The 21,658-nt window shown below is 41.6% G+C and overlaps 1 protein-coding gene across 2 annotated transcripts in view; it reads right to left on the bottom strand.

Annotated features, from left to right (window-relative positions):
- Positions 1-3,640: 3,640 nt before the first annotated feature.
- Positions 3,641-21,658, bottom strand: part of CEP112 (centrosomal protein 112) — a 173,716-nt gene continuing 155,698 nt past the window's right edge. For both annotated transcript variants that reach the window (XM_059828064.1, XM_059828063.1), the window contains exons 24-27: positions 21,561-21,650; positions 7,900-8,001; positions 5,465-5,529; positions 3,641-4,082 (exon numbers count right to left, since the gene is read on the bottom strand). In XM_059828064.1, coding sequence (XP_059684047.1) covers positions 4,079-4,082; positions 5,465-5,529; positions 7,900-8,001; positions 21,561-21,650 — 261 coding nt within the window. In that variant the 3' untranslated portion in view covers positions 3,641-4,078. The remainder of the gene's footprint in view (positions 4,083-5,464; positions 5,530-7,899; positions 8,002-21,560; positions 21,651-21,658) is intronic.

Genomic DNA, 21,658 nt, shown 5'->3' with positions numbered 1-21,658 from the left:
TTTTCAGCCCCCTAAGTACTGAGACTGTCTGATACATGTGCTGACGTATATAATGCACATCTCCCTTTCCACTAAGCTATATCTTTATGCAGCATGTGAGACAAAACGGGCTGTTGGGACCCAGCTGTGCAGGTAAAATTGTTTTAGAGAGCTGCTCAAAGGAGGTCGCAGCTCTAAATCCTCCTTGTGTGAAGGTAAGCTGCGTGCCCAGCTTCCCAAGGCTCTTCCAAAAATACTACCTTGAATATTGGATATATCTGGGTTAAAACGAAGATTAAGTTCACCGTTGCTAGCAACAGCATTAGGGGAACCATCAGGAGAGAAAATGTCTCTTCTCCCAAGGAGGCCTTGAAGCAAACACGGCGCTTAACGGCCAGTAACCAAGGGTCAGGTTCATGGGATAAAGGCTGGATCAGCAGAGATCAGGATCAGGGACTGCAAAGCAAGGGCACGACACAAGGTCTTCACTCTTTTCCGTTACCATGCTTGTCTGTTAGTGAAGGAGAGATCATCTCGTGGTAGCAAATGGTAAAGAAATGATATTTTGTCCAGGGGCTTGACTTATTTACATTATTACAAATGTCAGATAACGTGAAAGAGAGCTGCGTAATTGCCAGGTAAAAGTGTTACAAACGGCTCCCAAACGCAGCACACACAGACACACTCTTCCTCTCTCACATTTTTGCAGGATCAGACCCTTATTCAGTTCTTTCAATGCTTTTTCACAAAAAAATAATTTCTAATTTAGGGAGGAAAAGTTTTATTTAATTATCTTCATTTTTTTTGTTTGAATTGACCAACTGCATATCTTCCACTGGCTTTATCAAAGAAGCCCCCAGTACCAGAGCACATCTAATTTTAAGTGGGCCTCAGTTGGCAGACTTAAAATTGATCACGCATTTTAGTTTCAGTAACTTGCAATTTCTGCACTCTTTGATAGTGCACTTTAAAGAACAAGTCTTCTTTAATGACAAAGGCTTAAAAGAAATGACCTTTCTGAACAAAATATCAAAGCTTAGAAAAGATAGTTCCTTGAAAAAAAAAAGTCTGAATTAAAATGACCTTGTGTTCTGAAACTTCTTCATACAATATCTGACGTTTTACTTTTCCTTTGTACCCTCAGAACAAGACCAAGTATAATTTAGTAGTGTGGTGCCTCCAGTACATTTTGTGATTTGGGAAGGACTTGCAGTGCATTAAGATAATTAAAAAAAAAAATCAGATCCCATATACACTCTCTATCAAGACTGCTTGTCGTTAGAATCAAAGCTGTGCATGTTTTTCAGAAAATTCAATAAAACACTGTAAGATAGTCTAGTGATCGCAAATATTTTCTTCCACTTGCAATAAAATCTTTTTCTGTGCAGCAAAATCATTTCTCAGTTTGAAACCACAGTCGGTAGAGATTTGGGCAAGTAACAGGAGTATCTGCTGTCACCGGTACAATTAAAGCACTGTTGCAGAAGAAAGCAGAGGGCTGGGAGAAGGAGGGAGGTTGTATCCCTTTTCTTCCAATGGCCCCAGAAATGAGCATATTTGTTACATGTAACACAAGAACTGTGAGTGGCACTGACATAAAGTGTCACCTTGATAAGGGTCACCTCCCTTGATACAGGGGAAAAAAGTTATGATGCCTTTTTCTCCTGGGGTTTTACACAGAGTGAAACAATCTTCTCTCCCACAGCAAAAATCAGTAAAATAAAGAAGTGAAAAGTACAAATAAAGCTCAAACCATACTCAAGCCGGTTTCGCCGGAGCTTGTTTTATGGGCAATGAAGCCAACTACCGGCAGCTGGCAATTCCTTACCCGGCGGGTGAAAAGAGAGGTAGAGAGCAAGTCATATGTGTGAAAACGTTTCTAATCCTGCAGTTTGGACTCTAAATCTTACTTGTTACAAAAATGATCAAAGAAATGTTATCTACACGACAACTCCAACCAAATTTGAATTTAATTTCTTATCAGGTTTATAAGCACCTTCAAAACGGTCCTGACACCGTATTTGATGTTGGAGAGAGTTTCCCAGCGTTTTAAAACTCCCAGATTGACCAAGATCTACTTTTCTCAAGCTGCTTTTTGATCATCGATGACATCAGCAACCCAATTCCATCACAAAGAAGGAAATTCAGGCCTGAATTCAACTAGCTAGAAGAGGGTCCATGTGTTTCTTTATGCATGTACCCGCCCTTACCGCTTTCAAAAGCACTACAACCACCCAGATATCGCGCAAAAACGCAAGCAGAACAGCAGAATCAAAAATGCCTCGTCTCCTTCACGCGTGACAAGAGAGATTTCACTATCCTGATGTCTGCCCTTGGGACACAGGGCAATATCCAGCCAGTAAATCCTAGCGCGCGCGCGCGCGCGCGCAGCCTGCAGCTCTGTGAGCTCTCGGTGCTTCTCCCAAAGAGCCCAACCATCGCTGCCGTGCACCTCTCCAAGTAAATACATTGCATTTTACTGCCCACAATTAAGTAAATGCATCCTAACAAATTCCTCCTACTAAAACTCACCGTTGCCCCGGGCGAGGCTTTGTGGCACCTGCCGCAGCACCTCCTTGCTTATCAGTACCATGACAACCCCTTATCTATAATTAGAAGAATCACTTGTTGATTCAAGGAAGGTGGAAAACCTGCCCAGGCCCAGACCAGACTGACAATCAGCAAAGCACCCAGCGAAGCTGGAGCCTGTATTTGGCAAGGAGCTCGCTGCCGGGGCTGCCAGGAGGTGGGGGTGGATGGAGCCCAGCCTGCCAAAGCCTCTCCTCATTGATCTCCATGCCAGGCGGAGATAAGAGCGCAGCTGGCGAGCTGGGACTCGGCGGGACAGCCGCGGCCAGCCGCGGGCACTTGAGCGGTCAGGACCCTCCGAATTCTGCCCAGACCGCGGTGTGTGAGCGCCGGTGCCACCGGGGCGAGGGAGGAGAGGTGGCCGTCCCCATCCGCAGCGATACGGAGGGTTTCGCCACTGCTGCCAGTGCCACAGCTGGACTTAGAAGACAGGAATTTCTGGCCCCCTCTCAAGCACTCAGACCATTAACTGTGCCTTGATATGAACGCTGCTGGCAGGATGGTGCCTCGGGAAAAAACCCAAGCTATTCTTGTATTCAGCATATCTAAATTTACAGATTACGAATGTACTAATGTACACTCTGGCCCAGGGATGGCCAAGAGATAAGGACACCGTCCTACGCCTGGGAGGCAGAGCCAGCTTTGAGGAGGACTCCCTGTCTGGGTCCATCAGCTTTCCACCGCTGCTCAAACCTCATCTCTGCAAACCCTCGGGAATCCGCTCAGATTTACCAGGATCATCCAAGACAGCCTGTGTACGCTCAGGCAGAATCAAGGCCATATCAGTTACGACTCTTTTTCAATAACGCCCCATAACTGTGTTATCAGTAAATGACGAAGGACTTTCCTGTGACCGGCCTGTGCAACCCCAATGATTGATTTATAGGCTATTAACTGGCAACGGTGGCTGCATTTGTCATCATGGTGTTTTCATTCTCGCTACGAGATTTTTCCTTGAAACACAGCACGAAATACTTTCCCAGTTGTCAAAGCTATACAAAACTCTCATATGCACTGTGGCTACTTAGGTGAGTGAGATGCCCAAGCAGGACAATAATGTCAAAACAAAATAGTACAAAATAATAATATTTTAATATTATGTAAACACATGGACACAAAACAATGTCAAAATATGTTAAAATATCTTGGACAATAATAATAGAAAATGGGATTTTCTTCATGTATAAAAGTGAAAAGGATGGTACTGGGAAGTAATAACAAAACTATTAGTAAAGGAAACTCCTCGCTCAGTAAGCAAGCTCAGCACGGAGTCAAACACACAGTATATTGAAAGCATAAGCCTGTAATAAGATGATAAAAAAAAATGGAAGGAAGATACAACTAAAAACATGCTGGCACGAGCAATGGATGTGTTTTCATGAACTTCATTACACTTTATGTGCTAACAGAACAGCCACTGATCTTTGCATTTTAATTGACAAGAGCCAAATCTTCAAACCTATTCAAAGCAGTCCATTTGGCAATCGAAGAAATCCAACAGCTCCAGCAGCTACCTGAAAATGAAGAGATTCTCATTAGCTGTATCTTATTACTCTTACTCTAAAACCACAACGGGCTGAAGCCGGGGCTGGGTCCGGTGGGCAGCGGGCCTGGATGCGGCCGTGCCCGCTGCTGTGTGGGGCGGTCGGGGCAGGCAGGGGAGCGTGCCACCAGGGAGCTGCGTTACGGCTGCAGCCGCGGCCGCGCACGTGCGTTAAAGCAGCAAAAAGCAGTATTTCAGCGAATGAGGGCCAGGTAAATACTAACACAAAATCTAGCGTGAAGGCAGTCTTGGAAAAAAGATCTGGTCAGGAAGAAAACTTCCCTGAACAGAAGCAGCACAAAAGCTTCTCCAAGTCTACGAGCAAACGCCGCGGCAGCCCCGCCGGGAAGGAGCTGCTGTGTGCCGAGCTGGCACTGTCCCGGCCCTTCCTCTCCGTCAGGACACGGCTGGGGCTCCGTCCACCCCCGGCGTTTCGGTCATTTGTGGCCTGGCCTGATCTAATGGTTCGTGATTATTCATCTTTTTAAAGAGCTGTTTTCCTAACTGTGAAGACACTAATTCAGAATAAGTTTGAGACAAAATGCATCCCTTGGTAATGCTACTGCTGCTATTGGAGAGAGTCTGGAGACTACATTACAGCTTTGTATTTATCTCACAAAGTTAGCTACGCTGGACATAGTACCAAGACTCTAAGCCATTTTCAGTTTCCAGTTAGCTGTAGCTAATTCTCATTAACAGAAAGTTTAGGATTAATATTTTCAGACAACTTTCACGCTGTTAACATTTTTACAAATGTTTAAATATCTTAGAAATTATTTTTACAAGCGCACATTCTTATTTGCTGAAATCCTCACGTGAGATAAGAAAGTATCATCAAAGTCTGTAAATATAATAAAGATGGAGTGGCTTTCCTAGGAAGTTTCCTTTTACTCACCTCTCCATGTGAATCACTTACTCTAAAGGCACAGCAAGGCTTTTTATTGCTGCAGCACTTGCCATAATTTATATTGGAGGGTGTAAACGTCTGAAAAAAGCTCAGGCTCATGAAGATCCGGTACTTTGAAGATGTGATCTGTAATATTACGCATTGCATCATTGTTTTCTATCTTAAAAGGAGGTGGCATCACCGCAGAGCTGCAGCTGTGCACCGAGCCACTGTCTCGTCATGAACGTCGAGGCAAAGCCCAGACTTGTAATGCACCTGCGAGTTCTCTAATCTTGCTCTAATAGGACTGACTAAGCACTGGGAAAATTCTCAGACGCTTGTTTACTGAAAATAAGGATCTTTTAAAACTGCAACCATATTTCAGTGTTTTAATTAAGCCGTAAAACTTCAATAACTGGGATCCACAGGTGTGAAATGGTACAAATTGATCAAAGATAATCACCTACCTTCTGGCGTGGTAGGCGTTCAGCTCTTCCTGGAGGACAGAGACTCTTTTCTGCAGAATATTTACCTGTAAAATACATCCCACATGAAAATGGTGTACAAAATTCTAATTAATAAATTTGCGCTCATGTCATAAAGGGCGTTTGTCTCATCTATCCTGCGTAAATAAAACGCAAGAACACTTTAGCTGCATACTAGACTTACTGCTTGACAGAAGATTGTTAGCACGGCTTCCCTGGCCCTGCTCCAGCGGCACGCTGTCTACTCCTTTAGGAACAGAGTCAAAACAGTTTTTAAACTCAGCTGGGGGTACCGTACGGGTTGTGCAGGGGCTTGGGAGCTCCAGTTCTGCTCTCAGCTCCCATATGATGCCTGTGCTCTGATCCCTGCACTTTCGCTCTTGTGATGAAGGGCCTCCCCTGTTCCTGAAGTGTAGGAAAATTAATGTTTATTAATACACTGTGGCCACTTCTGGACGACGCACCACGAGCAGACAATTGGGCAGCATGCTTTATATTTAGCAACGTTTTTAGAAAACTTTGCCCAAGCCTCACGTATTTTCTTTTTTTGGTGTTTATTTTTATCACTGCTCGGTGCTTTTACCCAGCCCGTCCTCTTCATCCTCCTCCAACAATAAATAATCCTGACAGGTGCAGAGATTCCACTGCCCTTCTTGTCTGCTGTTTTCAAACAGGAATTTCAACAATTTTCAAAGACCGGGACACCTGTGCTTCAGAAAGAGCCCGGCTTACTGAGTGGTCTGCGACGACAGCGTACCGCTGGGAATACAGCCGGCAGCTATCTATTTCTGGGAGAGCACCCAGGTTTTAGTGTGTGTAGTTACTTTTACTCTTTTGAAATGCTGCTGCTGCTTACAGAAGCCCTGCAGGTGGATATCAGAGTCTACTTTTTAAAAACTCATTAAAAGGTGTGGTATTCTTGTATTAGCTCCCAAGTAACGCTTTCTACCAGACAATGCTAATAGTCAACCACACTTTAAAAATAGCTTTTTACTATCAACTGGAAATAGATTTCCCCAGTAGATCCTTAACTCTTTATGTCCCACAACTATCTGTATAAGAAAGAGCATCACTTCCATTAGGAATCCTCTGACATGTAAGCAGAGTGTTTACAGCCATAGTGTTGAAGTTGTGTCACTACCAGCGCACAGGAATATGAAAGTTTCCCCCTATGAAAATCTCCTGCTTCTATTAAAGGCACACTTTGCCAGGGAAAGCGTCTGGTGCGTAGCAAAAAATACTACAGAATAACCCTTATGCATTGTAAAGAGACAAAAAAAGGGGGAAACCCCCCAAATACATTAAATTACCAACCATCCCTATAGAGAGAGATTGCACAAGAAAGAGAAATGGAGAGTTTGAAGATCTGTAATTCCTTGAAAAACGGTCCTGAAAATTGGTATAAGGTGTGTGCTGGTGCCAAGCCTAAACTTGCATGCCATGTCCTCGGGGCTTTTGCTCTTCCCAGAGCTCATGGGCAGCTCTGAGTCACCAGCGCTGCCCTGTCTGTCTCTCATTTCTTCCCTTCAGCCCAGGACAGATCCCAGTCCTTCCCGACACGTTTAAATGCCCAGTCCAGCACTGGGCCATATGCAAACATGGAGAGTGTTTTCTTTGGATTACCATTATTCCACATCTACGATCACTCCTCTTTATTGCTATTTATCCGTCCTCATGTGAGTTCAGGCAATGATGACATTTTGTGTTCTTCCAGCTCCTACTATACTGAACAGGACAGCATCAAATAACTTCTGCGGGAACCATGTACTAGAAACACACCCAATTCATTAGCAATTCCCTATTTACAATGACATTTTGACATTTCTATTAGCCAGTTTTATTTATTTTATTTCATATAAATAATATCGATTCTGTATGATTCTAGATGAGCTAGTGTTCTGCAATATTAAAAACAAAGCTGTTACGGAAGTCTATTAGCGGATCTTTATATCAGAAAATGTACAAATAACACACAGATCATTTGGACTACTATCTTAAAAGAAATATCCCATTTGCTTTACTATATAGGCTGAAAGAAAATGAAATTATTTCTCCTCCTCTTCTGCACCCTTTACATGCACCCTTTAAAGGATTCCTTCAGGAGAAACAGGGTAGGGAAGATGAGAGATAACTGTGTGCTATATTTGAAAAGTTGACACCCCCCCCCCCAATACTGAATACTGCATAATTTCTATTTTCAATTGCCAACTGAAGCAAAATCTGGGATCAAAAGACACAATATGGTACCTCTCAAGGTGAGGAAACTGGGGGAGAAAAGCCGTGTGAAAGATGACTGAGTGAGAAGCGTGCAAGTGCTGCCATAATTTGGTTTTGAGACTTACTCAGTATGTTTGGCCAAATTTTAGACAATCATAATTTCTTGTCTAGAAGATTGAAGATGAACAGTAAAAATTTACCTGAGATTTTAAAGATACAATGGTGTCTTCAAGTTCCTGTCTCAAAGATGCTGGCATCAGACCTTTGAGTATGGTTTCATATTCTTGTCGTATATGGGTCATCTGTAACAGAACAAAAAGAAATTTATGTATAGATGGCTACTCTTGGAAGCCAGAGAGGAACTCTTTTGCTTCTTTCGCCCAATTCGGAGTCCAAGTAAACTCAGAATTGGGATATCAAGGGAAAGGGAAAGAGAGAGAAGAAAGATCAGCGAAGACCTGTAAAGAGCAAAAAAGGTAAAACAGAGGAAGAGAGGAAAAAGAAAACATAAGAATAAAACATATATGGAGAGGAGGAAAAAAATCATGAAAAGAAAACAGTACGGCATTTGTTGGGATGTAGTCTGAAGAAGCAATAATCATTCCTAAATCTATCTCAACAGAGCATTTATACAGACATTCACTTTGCAAATCGATAGTCAGAAGTTTTCTTTTTGTCTTTGGTGGGATCTGAACCAGGTCAGTGGAGTGATATTTGCCCCTTACTCCCTTAGAGAAGGCGAATTACTGTTTCCCAAGTTTTTTTTTACAAAATTTCTCAACTTCTAGGTGCTTTTAAGGCCTTTTTTTATTTATTGCACAACTATTTTTCATTGCACTTTGTGTCTTCCTCAACTTCATTGATGCTATGGGACTTTCAACAAATAGGTTCGAGTATCTTAGAAGTTACAAGATCAGATGTTCACACCAAATGATTACTTCTAAAGGACATTTCAGTCCCTAACCTTATTCAACAGATGCCGAGTAAACAGTACAGTTACAAAGCAATGTTAAAAGAAGACAGATCAGCTGGAAGGATCGTGGGGTTGTATTTGCTGAATCTTGACCCAGAAAAAGTACGGAGAGCCTGGTTCAGCTCCGGCCATCGAGTCGCGCAGGGCTGCTCGCACACTTTATTAGTTGGCTGAATCACGGCCTCACATCTGTACTTAACTTCCAATAGGATTAACCGCTTAATTCAAATTAAGCAAGTACTTAGGTGTTTTTCTGGATTAGCAGCTGAATATGTAAATAAAGGATAAAAGGGATTCAATATCAGATTAACTTATAAAATATCTTTAAACTTTCAAATTGAATCTTTTTTCCAATGGTTTACCCACCAATGCCATTTTGTGCCAATTTTCTTTTAGTTACCAAATTGCTTAAATCTACCATTGCAACCACAAATCAAAACCTCAGTCTTACATCGGAAGAAGCTATGAGCTATAACTTCCAGCTCCCAGCTCGCAAGGAGCGCACGCGCTTAAACACGTGAGAACCGAACACAAAGTTCACTGCAAGATGTGCCAATTACCATCTTTTGGAAAAAGCAGGTCATGCCAAAAAATGCATTATGCATAATACAATTATCAATACAAAAGGAATAAAACAATCTGATGAAACTTTAGGAAAATTCTGTCTATGAGTCATCCCAGCATGCAGAAGAAATCTCCAAATCTCTATGCAAATAGGCAATTAGAGGCTTTCCTTGTGAGCTGCAAGTAAGTGATGCCACTATGCAAATCTAAAGATAAAAAAAACGGTGAGACAGGAAACCTTGTTTGAACTCTGCTTGTATATAAGCCAGTGATCAAAATTTATGTTTTTGAAAGCTACTCCGATAAATTTATGCTACTACTTCTATAAAGGCTTACAAAGCTATGCATAGGTGCTTTGCCAGGATAAATATTTTCTGAGCCAACAGCTCATTTGGGTGGGGACCTTGATAGAGCAGAAACATATATTTCAGTTAATTCAACATGTTATATTTGTTCTTGGTGAAACGGGAGCAGAAACAGTCAGCTGGAACAGCAAAATGCTTTTATTTCCTACATTTTGAATAATAAAGATCTATTTCATGACTAAGAGGATCTGGATGATCGATCACCTTGCCGGTATGTTGGGATGACCCAACCAGCACAGAAACCCCATCGCAGGGGCCTGACTCACGCTCAAGCTCTCCATTTACAGGCGATGCCGATGTCAGGAGCTGAACCTGGACTCTTGGTATAACTCACTAGACCACGATCTAGCCATGCCTACAGAGTGTCTAGGACTCACACCAGCTTCCCCAGGTGCCAGGCACACAGCAAGAGCGCCTTATTAAAAGTTTTCCTAGAGGAAAGTCAAGAAAGTTTCATTGTAAGTAGATGTAACAAAAATTTTAATACAGCTCTGTGAGTGAAATAATAATGTTCTAATTGTACAACAGTCGTCTTTCAGCCAGGTCACTGGTTTTAATAGTTTAATCTGCAAGTGTCCTCTAAATACATGCTTTCACAATGCTGTTAACGTTTCCTATTAATGCCACAAAGCAGCAAGGGGATTGTTCCCTCTTGACGAAGGTGTTTCTTGGAAAATCAGGAAGAAATATGTACTCTTTAAGTACGGATATATACTACTGGGTCAGCTGAAAATGGAGAATGAAAATGAGAAACAAGCCCTGGTAGATGAAATATCGCTTGGGGCTGATTTCTTACTCTATTTCAGAGGGAAGACATGTACTTTTTTTGCAGTGAAAACTGTTCTTTGGGATACAACTGCAATTTGTTTGTTTGCTAAGACAAAATGTGTTACTTTCAACTGTGTTCACTAATAATTGCATCACAGTAAGATGAAAATAAGATCCCAGCTGTTTCCTGTCGTATCATGATAAACAACATGCTGATATTTTTGGCTGAAATTACTATCAAGGTTTATTGACCCAAGAGATTAAAATAGCGCATGGCAAAAATCTGAATCACTCCTTGCAACTGAAAAATAACATACAGTGGGCTAATGTATGCTAATTTTAATGGGGGAAGGATTTTTTTTTTTTTTTTTTTTTGTGCCTTAAAGGCTTTTTTGTTCTTTTATAGCCTCAAGCTGCCTCCCTAGGATCCACAAATACTGTGTCTCCTCTTGCGCTCTTGAGAGATGTTTAAAATTGCAATTCTTCAGCCCTCAGGAGGGCTTTAGTCTGCTGGATGAGGATAGCTCTATTTCACTTACTTGTTGTGTTCATTCTTCTTCAGTCCTGAGAAAGCTTTTTTTGAAAATTCATTTTGGTGAGTTGATTTAATCCGTGAACCCCCAGGAAGGTTTTATAGCTTTTAATATTAAGCTGCCACGCTGGTCTTTGTTTATTCAGGTTGGTGGCTAACATATGAGGTTTAAAGTTTTACCATCAATCATCTTTGGTGTCAGTAGAAACAACCGAAAGCTGGAGTTGCCGCACATAGCTCATGTATGCTTAGTCACACGATGAATTAGAAAAAACCAGACAAATATTCACACAATTATACAAAGCGATGCAAAAAGCAGGGGAGTTATAATTTCACTGACTGCAATGAGATCTTGTCGTAGTTGGGCATTGACCGCTCTCAAATGAGGTAAAAGTTGGTTTTGATGCCCAGAGGAAATATCCAAAACGGAGCTTTCCAAACCAAGCGGTGAGGCCTGGCCCAACGCTTTTCAGTGGCATAAGACGAGTTTCAGTTTTCCTGCTTCAAGGAGTCTTCAGGTGGCACAATTCAGTTTTGCAGCTACTCATTATTTCTAAAAGCCTCCGAAGGATGTTTGTGGGGCTGGGTTGGGAGCAGACGGGAGCACAGGACCGAGCAGGAACAAGTGCCATTGGCACCTAGCTGCACTGCAGTCACTCTCCTTCCTTTTTGAAAGAAACAACTTGAGCACATCCAGAAGAAATACAGTATCTTCAAAATGACCAGATGCATTTTAGTCCATGTGCTAAGAATAGCCTACAAAGCAGAGGATATTCTGGTTCTCTTCTATGCTTTGCTATACAGCCACAATCACGCCGTATCTTATGCGGGCTCCTGATAGCCAGCTCTCCCCTTCTTACTTCCGAGAGGTCTGTGATGCTGAGTTTATCATCCAGAACAGACTGGTCCTGGTGCAAAACCCCCATCTCATTAAAAAAAAAAAAAAAAATTAGAAAACCAAAACCAAATGCAATCTTCTCCAGATCTCCCAATTGTAAATTACTTGATTTGAACCAGAGGAGCATAAGGAAAATGCAACAGAAACTCTGAAGTATACAAAGCAAATGAAGGGACCACAGAAGATCTGTTCAAGTTCCTTTAAAAAAAATACATCATGTCTTGAAGGGCACGAAGTTAACTTTTTGTTTATGTCAGATAAGAATCAAAAGGCAGTTCACTTAACTAAGGTGTTGTGGGTTTTTTAGAATCTTAATTTCTGCCTGTTTATAATATTTGTGAAGGATAATAATTCCACGTGTGCCCAGAAATACTAGGATAGTGACCAAAAGGCAAAATTAGGATCATTTAATTATTATGAAATTTTCCCCACATTTCAGGGGGAGTAGATGAGGAACGTAATTTCCTGTCTCTCTCAAATCCTTTCCTGCATTATTTAAACAGCAGTACGTTACAATGCTGTTTAAAAAAGAAATCTCTTTAAAAAGGTTATGCATCTGTTCTGCAATACACATCTCTGAAAGAAGATGTGAAAGATCCGCTGTAATAAATCTGAAGACAGGTTAGGGTACCAAAAAGGTAAAAATAACTCCTTCAGCCTTAGGCAAATCATTTAATCTCAGACTGAAGTCTGATCCTTCTAAATGAGAAGGATAATAATAATATTGCATAGGTCAACTTCATTCAGGTGATGTGAAGATTGCTGAAGTAATTTCCTGAAAGCACTTTGAAAAGGGCAAGCGAAGGACAAATTACTACGATGCCATCCCAATTAAAAAAACCCCAATCAACAAAAAACAAAAAAACCAAACGACAACTCAAAGAACGTCAAAGTAATGATTAATCACTGCTTGTTTGTGTTCTCCCTGATTGCAGTGACGACTCCTCTGCTTCTCAGTGCTCCTAAACTCTAAGTGAGCATAGCTCTACTCCCACAAAACTGCTACGACTCTATATGAGCCCCTTCATCAGCTGGCCTGGGGGACGCTGAGCAATGTCTATAACCGAGGAACCAAACCTACCAAAACCTCAAATTTCCTTAAACTTCAGATGTCTCAGTGTTCTGTTGCAAGAGAATATTTAATTGGACCTTGAAATCTTCTCCAACAATTTTTCCTAATGAAGAGTCAAATGATGTATCCATATTTTCAATGAAGAGCAAAGCCTGAACATTCGTCCTTTCACAATATAATCAAACACGAATATCCACTGCTTTTTAGTCCACATCCTCTCTTATTTCAGGCAGTGGGAATTTCTGTTCTTACTGTGAAACGTACGTTGAAATATCATTCTTCCAGATTTAGAGAAACAGAATGCAATTTGATACAAATGTTCTCAAGTTCTTAAGAAAAGTAATGAACGCTATAAATTGCATGAATTTGGCTCAGCTGAAAACAGTAACCAAGCAAGATCAGCTGAGCAAGTTATTTTGTCAAGTGTACACCATGTTGTTCTCCACAGAGAAAATACTGCCGGAGAACCTCCTCTGTTCTGACAGTTTCAATAAAACATAAATTGGTGGCATAGCTGTCCTCTTTGTTTTTCTATCTTTAGCTAGTAAACCATCTGAGCGTCCAAACCATTTTTGCCTTGTTGTTTTACTAACCCGTGGGGACCTCCAGTTATGTCGAGCGCCTCGCTGCACACTGAGCTTTCTGCTCTAAGTCGTTTTTTTTTTCCCCAACCAGCATCCAAGAAGCCTTATTACTTCAGTGGCTTGTATTTTGATATCTTTCTTTTCTTAACCAAGATGTCCCACCTGGAAAGTCCTCTGTTTGTAGTTAAGCAATACGAGTCTATATAATTCATAGCTGCAAAGGAAGGGAAGGCAGGCAAAGCTTTTTTAAAAAAAACACCAGTGGGCTGCATATGGCAAGAACAGCATTCTTGGGATTACGCGAGTTGGAGAGGAATAAAAGCTTTCACTGTCAACACCATAGAACAACCAGGAATGCTGTGGCTAGAAAATTCGCGCTGTTCTCTCAACCTCCCCCTCTCCAGGGCTCTGCTATTGTTCCAGCTGGGATTTGGAGGATCCCCGACTTCTTGTTCCCTCCTTCCAAATGACTCATGGCAGATGCCATCTTTGTCCCCAAGCACTATTTCCTTCAGCTCTCGTCAATGCCATCCTTTCGTCGGCCGGAGAGGTCGTTACTGTGCCAGGAGGGTCCTCCCCTCCGCGGGGCGAAGGGGGCTCGGAGACACGGCGCACACCCCCTGACCTGGAGGAACAAAACCTAAACCAGCCCAGCCACTAACCAGCACTGCTGGGCCAAAGCTGAGAACACATGGTGTTCATTTCTGGCTCTGCCGATTCCTAATATGCTATCAAGATAATTAAGTCTGAAATAAAGCTATAAGCATCTTTGACACCACCACTGGAATGTATTTATGTATTTCAGTTTTACATTCCGGCATGTGTTACCTTCTATATAATCCTTTCCATCCTGGGGTGGTTCAGCAAGTCAAGGTTTCAGTGTCTGATACGCAGAGGTGCTGAGTGCTCGCTAACGACAGCAAGAGCTGACGAAGCTCAGCGGCATGCAGGATTAGGCTCAATATTTTCGCACCGACTGTGTGAACACGCAAATCTTTGTAGATAATAATCAGAAGCTACTTTTGCTATCACCATTTCCCCTCTTTCAAGAACAAAAATCTAATCAGCATCTCAACTGGAAAACAAACTGCCAGGTTTACAAAGCACCACGGTTGGTAAGAGTCCGCTCAGCTTTGGGCACGGGTGAGGATGGGTAGAGCGGGAGACAGCCACTGCTGCGCTTCCCGGATGGAATTCTGACAGATGGCATTCGGTGCTGATTAAACTGCAAACAAAATAATACTTCAGAATTTAAATTATGTTAAAAATCAGCATAAAGCTGGCCTTTTTCAGTCCTTTTTAGCTGCATCCAGGCACCTCATCACCTAGAAAAAATGAATGGGGCAGTTCCCTAATTGAGCACGCATCGCTGAGAGCCCGCACTGGAGATGAGGTGTCTCTGCTCTTCCCTTCTGTCATCTGACTGGCTCCTCCGTGCATTGACATATCTTCTTTTTTTTTTAACTTCCTGCATTAAATACCAGCATCATTGTCCCTTGTAGTCCTACTTTAAACACTTCTGAAAGAACAAAATTCCCTTAATTGATAATATGCAAGCAAACCACAGATGCTCTAAAATGATGTACTGCTCTCTTAAAAGAAAGATCTCTTTCTCATTCACTACTATTTAAGACGAAGAGCTAGAAAACTCTCATTTTAAAATACTCTCTAATTCCAGCAATGTGGCATATGCTTCTATTCTTTTTTGGTAAAAATTCTCTTTTTTCTTTTAACTATTTGTTCTGTAGTTTCTGTTTTACTGTCTTTCTCCAGCTGGCCACTTCGTTCCAATAATTCATTCCGTTCTATGAAGTAGGTATATATTTGTGTATTTTCCAGTTGTGTCTGATTACCAAAGCTAACATTTGATCATTGACTTTCACACGTACATCATCATCATCTACCTCTTTTCCCTTTGACAGTTGCACAGTTGGTGAGAGCCTTCACTCCCGCAGTTCCTGCCATATGGAGCTCCTGGGAACTTTCAACTCCATTGATCTCCAGCTCCTTTCAAATCCCACCTGCAAATCTGTTTTTCTGTGCTTGAATCTCAGCTTCTATCTCCTTCTGCTAATCTGAAACTTCGTGCTATACAGTATAACTTACTACATTCTGTTGAATTCTGCATTCCTTTCATAGTAGGCTGTTAAAGAAAATGCTATACAAAATATAAACTACGTCCAATGCAAAGTTATGATTTATTCTAACAATCTCAGTCTTAATTAAAAATTGGGGGGCGCTTTTCTATCAAAGTGATTAATGAATATATCAATGGAATTGCACGTATGGTAGACACTAACCAACCTAAAAGCACTAGAATTGGGCTCCAAATAATGTCGGTAGTAATTTTACGGTACTTTCGTCAACATCGCCAAACACCTATAGAGGCACCTATATCCATGAAAGGTCCCTTATAGAGGTATAACCAGAATCAGTCTGATTCTTCCCCAACAGCCTCTCTCAGCAAGTCTGAAAAGAGAACAACATGCTAAGAAATGGATGTCTTCCTCTGTGTACGCCGAACAGCCTGACCAGCGTGCTCTCGCTTACCTCAGGTTCTTCACTGCTTGTACGTGGCTCTCCAACATCTTCTTTTCAATAAAAATGTTTTAAACTTGAAATTTGCTCACCGTAAGCAGTTAGAAAAGAAATCTTCTATTGTGCTGTCTGCAGACACTGAAGCAGCAGATTTTCAGGTGCCGACCTGTGAGGAGCTACACCACCCTGGCTGTTTGTCGCCTACATTTCTCACAATATATATACATATACAAAATGCTTTATGGGAGGAAAAGAGCTGAAGCACGCAGTACCCTCCTGACCCCAGTGCTTGGGCTGTCCGCAGAGCAATGGACGGACAGAAGCGAATGGGCAAGGAGGGAAGGAGCCCCTTCAGATACGGCCCCTCCGGTCCGTGCTGGTCGCGTACAGAAACCACAGGAACTATTTTAACGTGACAATATTTGGTGTCGCTGCTCTTGAAAGTCACAGTGGAAACTTCTTTCAGATTCTCGCTCTCCTCCCCGTCGCACCCGAGGCTGCTGGGCCCCGGTGCCAGCGCTGCCTGCCCACGGGGTTCATCGCCTGGTCCGCAGGCAGGGACACTGCAAGGGCTGCTCTCTGTGAATCACTTCTGCGGTTAAGATCATTCGAATCTAGACTAAGCTTCCCATTTCTGTGGGAGCAGAAACGGGTCTCCGGGGGAATATTCTGGAAGCGTTTCAGTGACGTGGGTTGAAGCAACCAGAGCAAATGGCAGAATTTCATCACCACCTCCAGTGCGTGCTGACTGTTTGTTTCTCAGTTTCCAAAGCGCTCCTCGGCTCTGCAAAACCAAGGCTGCCTACACCCTCCTCACCTGCAGCTGGCCACAAAGCAAACCTTTATTTTTAAATACCTAACCTAGAGCTTATTAGCCTGTGTTTAGACGACTCCAACATGTTCTGAGAAAGACGACCCTTTGAGAAAGTCTGGAAATTCAAGGCAGGGGCCCCAGAAGCACTGCCTGGCTTTCGCAGTTATCTGGGGCACCTGAGCGAAAAGCCCTGTAAGAAGAGAGAGGCTGGCTTCGGAGCGACCTTCCTGCAGTGCTTCACCCACCTCCCGATGGAGGAAACTCCACTGCTTCCACGTGATTTTTGCCGAGCATATATAGCAGGGCAGGATGATGGAATTGAGGGCAAAGATTTTCTGTGAATTTATCTGATTGCACTTAAAACTCTGTGAGATCTTTAAAAATGAATCTGAAGAGAAATACAGACCAAAAGCCCTAAACTGAAGGGATATTAATATCACTCACGTCTTCCAGCCATCGTTGCATTAAGAACTACTTGGGACCCATACCTTGGACATAGGCATCTCTGTCTTACTGATTCTTTACTCTCAGCACCACAAATCTGCAGGCAGTAGCACTATTCCCGTCAAGGAGAAGGTGTGGCAAATGTTTGAAGTTCTCCGTGCTACACAGCAACTAAAATTTCAGAACGATGCATCACAGCATTCATCTGAGAACAAATATATTTAGTTGGCATGGAAACAGTAAGTTAGGCTGAACGTGGTAAATATCCAGCAGTCATAAAAAATTGAGCAAGTCAGAATAATAAACATTAAAAATGAAAACTCACTGAATGCCTTTGGATCATAGCTCTTTTACAATTATCACTCCTGTTTTCATTTGAACACGAGTGAAATCCACTTAACAAACTAAGCTGTTCCATTTTATTCCAAATACTTCTACAACATCCTTACTCAGATAACTCCTTTCTCCCTTTTTTCATAATCTAGGTAAGAAAAAAGAAATTAAAGGGCTGGAAATCTGCATTGGTATTCTCCTTCATTTCCTCAGTAATATTAATGAATTGAACATAATTGATTTTCTGTCTTCAGAAAATCTCTCTCCTTTAAGACTCTATTTGGAACTTGTCTGCTGGGAGGAGTATTCCTGTGGTTTAAGTGTCTATAGTGATGCTACTTCAGTTGTTTGCGAACATGAGGAACTTTTTTCCCTCTACTATCCCCTACTAGAAATTTTACATCACACTCAATCCGCCCCTATAGTTAAAAACATTAGAACAAGGAATAAAAAGAATAGGGTTTTTTTTCTGAAAAAAAATCTTGCGTGTAATTCTCGAAAGAGAGATTCTCAGAGGTTTTTAGTACACTGAGTTGGGGCGATTATCCTTACAAAAAGGAATTTGAAATGAAATGAGGTGTTCAAAAGAAATCTAGGCAATAAAGCAAGAAGATCACTACTACTAATTTTTATACAGGCCCAATTCAGCAAGATCTGTTGCACATGCCTACATTCCCGGATTCATTAAGGCACATGCTTAAGCTCTCAGTGATGTGCGTTATTTTTAATTACACATTCACAGGACGTAAAGTCTGCTGTATGAACAATTTAGATTTTTTAACTATGACTGACAACTGCACAAAGCCGTACGACTCAAGAAAGAGAAACATTTTTAGTAGAATGAAAGACCTTTCTACCAGAAATCTTGTCTTACATTAGTTCTAGGCACGTATCAGAGACAACCAAATGATGCAGTACAAGAGTATACGATACAGGAACATAAACTACATGGGATTAGTTGACGGGAAGCCGGTTCCCAGAGTTACATACTACTGAGATATAAGAAACTTCAGCATTGCTTTGCAAGGGAAAGGTTCGGACACACCCAAATTTCCTAGGAACCTTCCCAGACTGCTTTAACTGTCTTGGGACTATATATCACAAAAACTATACATAAAAAACTATATATTAAGTGTGAGTTACACATTATTTACTGCTAGTTTGCCACTTTCCATGAATGCAATTACATATGTCTCAAGAAGGTGGATCTAATTTTTGAAAGAAACATCCAACATTTTGCCATGAAGAAAGATGACACGGTTCTGAGACTCCAATCTAGAAGTGTCACATTACTGAACACACGGACCACGCATTGCCCGAGAAAACCATGCTTAGCAGAGAGAGGACAACCTTTACGGAAAAGATAAAATTATTTAGGTTAGTCGAAGAGGGAGAAGTTCCCAGGCACTTTTGACAAATGTACATTCATCTGGATTGGAACGCGTCGTTCAGGTATCGTTGCCATACTGCACCACTGATGAAACAACACAGATAGAACGCGATTCCATCTACTCACACTGTAAAGAGGATCGAAAAAGTAAACAGGAGTAAACACAAGCTCCTACAAGAACATGAAGTATTGGAATGAAAAAGCTCCATAAAAACAACAGCTCGTCTTCAGCTGCAGTGCCACGCTCGCCTCTAGACAGCTCAGGGCTTGCCATCAGAGTCCTTCTAACATGTTCCCCCCCCCTTATTTATAGGATAGTTTGTCTCCGTCTCTCTGGATATTTATAATAAAGAAAGGTTAACTCTGAGCGATCACCAGAGGGTTATTGTAGCAAAGAGTTAAGCTTCACAGATCTGTCAGTCACTCTTAGAGACTGAAGAGTTATAAGGACATTGCACTGAAAAAAGACAAACATGGAGCACTAAGATACCACCCAACAAGCCATAACGAGAAACAGCTTTTTATTTTTAATTAAAAGCACAACAAAATGTTTTTTCATGTCTCATTCATTTGTTTGTTGTTGTTATAGAATCAAAACACAAGATTTTTCCTTTTAATGAAAAACAGAAGCTGTTTAACCCTCTCTCCTCCTTATTTATAGACATGTAAAAGCTCAGAAAAGTGGCCTTTGTAATAGCGCCAGTGCAAATTTTGATGTTTTATGCAATTCTGATTCAGACAATATTTGGTAAAAGCAGAAAGCAAGTTCTAAGTTACTGCCTTAAATATTTCAACTCCCTGATAGGCTGATGAGTCGTTAGCTACTGTTAATACTTGACGAACATGTTTACAGGTAGCCTGGCCAAGACATAATAATTGGAAATATGTCAGAGTTGTCATTTTTGTGTTTTTCTTCCGGAGAGATAAGCATAACTAATGGATTAACCAGCCACAGAGCATACACGTTAACAACTTGCAAAATGTTTGTCTGCAAAATAGACCAAAGCCACCTTAACAAAAACATCCTCAATGGCTCCAGCTTCTTCCAGAAGTCCCAACGGATGAATGGCAGAGACAAGACCGTTGACAAACTCAGACACAAGCATTACCATGAGTCTGCTAACATATTACCACCTTGCAGGAAAAGCTCTAAGCTGGATGGTGCAGTGTCATTTAAAGAACATTTCTGTTCCTTTTATACTGGGGAACGGGACATTTCAGCTGAGCTGTCCTGCATTAATTTAGTGAGGGCAGGATAGCCCCGTAGGTTGCTTTGCACCAGGTGCTCATGTAAGAGAAAACCTCGAAGGCAGAAAGGGAGGACCGTCCTGTAAATCTGCATGTCTAGTCTTCTACCTCTGTATTTCACAAGTCATTTTTTGTTTCTTCTTCTGGATCCTCTCTCAAAATGGGTCAGAAAAAAAGCAAAATGGCAGTGGCAAAGATTAACCAAAAAAAAAAAAAAAAGAGGTTTGGAAGAGGACTCTCATAGCGTGCAGGCCAGTGCTGTTCCCTGGGAGGGACAACCATGCACCAAATAGCTAATTTTCCTTATTCTTTTCCAGAAGACTCTTTGAAGCCAAAATGCAATGCTTGTAGGCCAACTCACTCATTACACCAAACCCTTCCGATGCTGCAAGCACTGCACCTAAGGGTGAACCTGGCCCAGCACCTGGATTTGGGAGGCAGAGGGGGAAGAGAGCAGAACAGCTCATCACTGACTCTCCTGGGAGGAAACACATGAACGTAAACACCAAGGGTGAATGAGGGTTCCCATGTGCAGGTAGGATGACAACAACGGGTGAAAAAATATTTGAAATTAATGATTATTACTCTTTGACAACCACCCCAACTTACTATTCCTTCAGGTAGAGATTTAGAAATGCTTTATATAGAATATGTGTTATCGATACTGTTTAGTCAGCCCCAAATAAACTTCTCAAATGCTGCAAAAACTGATTTGTACTAGAAATCTGTAAATTCGTATGTGATTCAGATACCCACCACCTGTATATTTTCCTGAATACTTCAATTTAATCTGGTTTGAATGCAGATCATTGACTTCCCGTTTCAATACTAGTCTGTAAACTACATACACTGTTTTGCTTGAAGCACACTAAATCTCTGATTTCACTGAAAGTGTCCAAAATAATTTTAGCACTATTAATCATATGGAACTGTTGACAGACAACATGCTAGGACAATGAATGCATAAGATCAGGAATAAAGATTATTTTTAGCTCAGTTATTGTCCAATTATAAATCTCTTCATACAAGCCATTAAACAATAGGTTAGAATAGTCTCAGAAACCTCTATTAAAACAGTATAGTCAGTTGAAAATAAACGCATCATTTAACAGCTAGACTAGTTGAAATACCAACTCGAAATAGAGAGCATGAGATAAGTATTTGCCTGTAGGGTTCAGACAGTTTAATTCTCTTTTGTTACCAAAAAAACCAGAAAAGAAAGCTAGCCGAAAATTTTGCAGGAAAATATGTGCTTTTGCTTTGAAGCAAGATATTATTTTTAAACATCGAACCTCCTGGCCCAAGGGAAGAGGACTGGGGGGGGACAGCACCCAGTACCTGCTCGTGGGTCTCCAGCTCCCTGCGTTGCAGCTTCTTCTCTGCAGCCCGCGCCTGAATGCGGTAACTTTCCACTTCATCTTGTAAGACCTGAAACA

The sequence above is a fragment of the Gavia stellata genome, chromosome 22, assembly GCF_030936135.1.
Source record: "Gavia stellata isolate bGavSte3 chromosome 22, bGavSte3.hap2, whole genome shotgun sequence".
Taxonomy (NCBI): Eukaryota; Metazoa; Chordata; class Aves; order Gaviiformes; family Gaviidae; genus Gavia; species Gavia stellata.
Note: the sequence above shows the minus strand (reverse complement) of the source record. Positions and strands in the feature narration are given on the sequence as shown.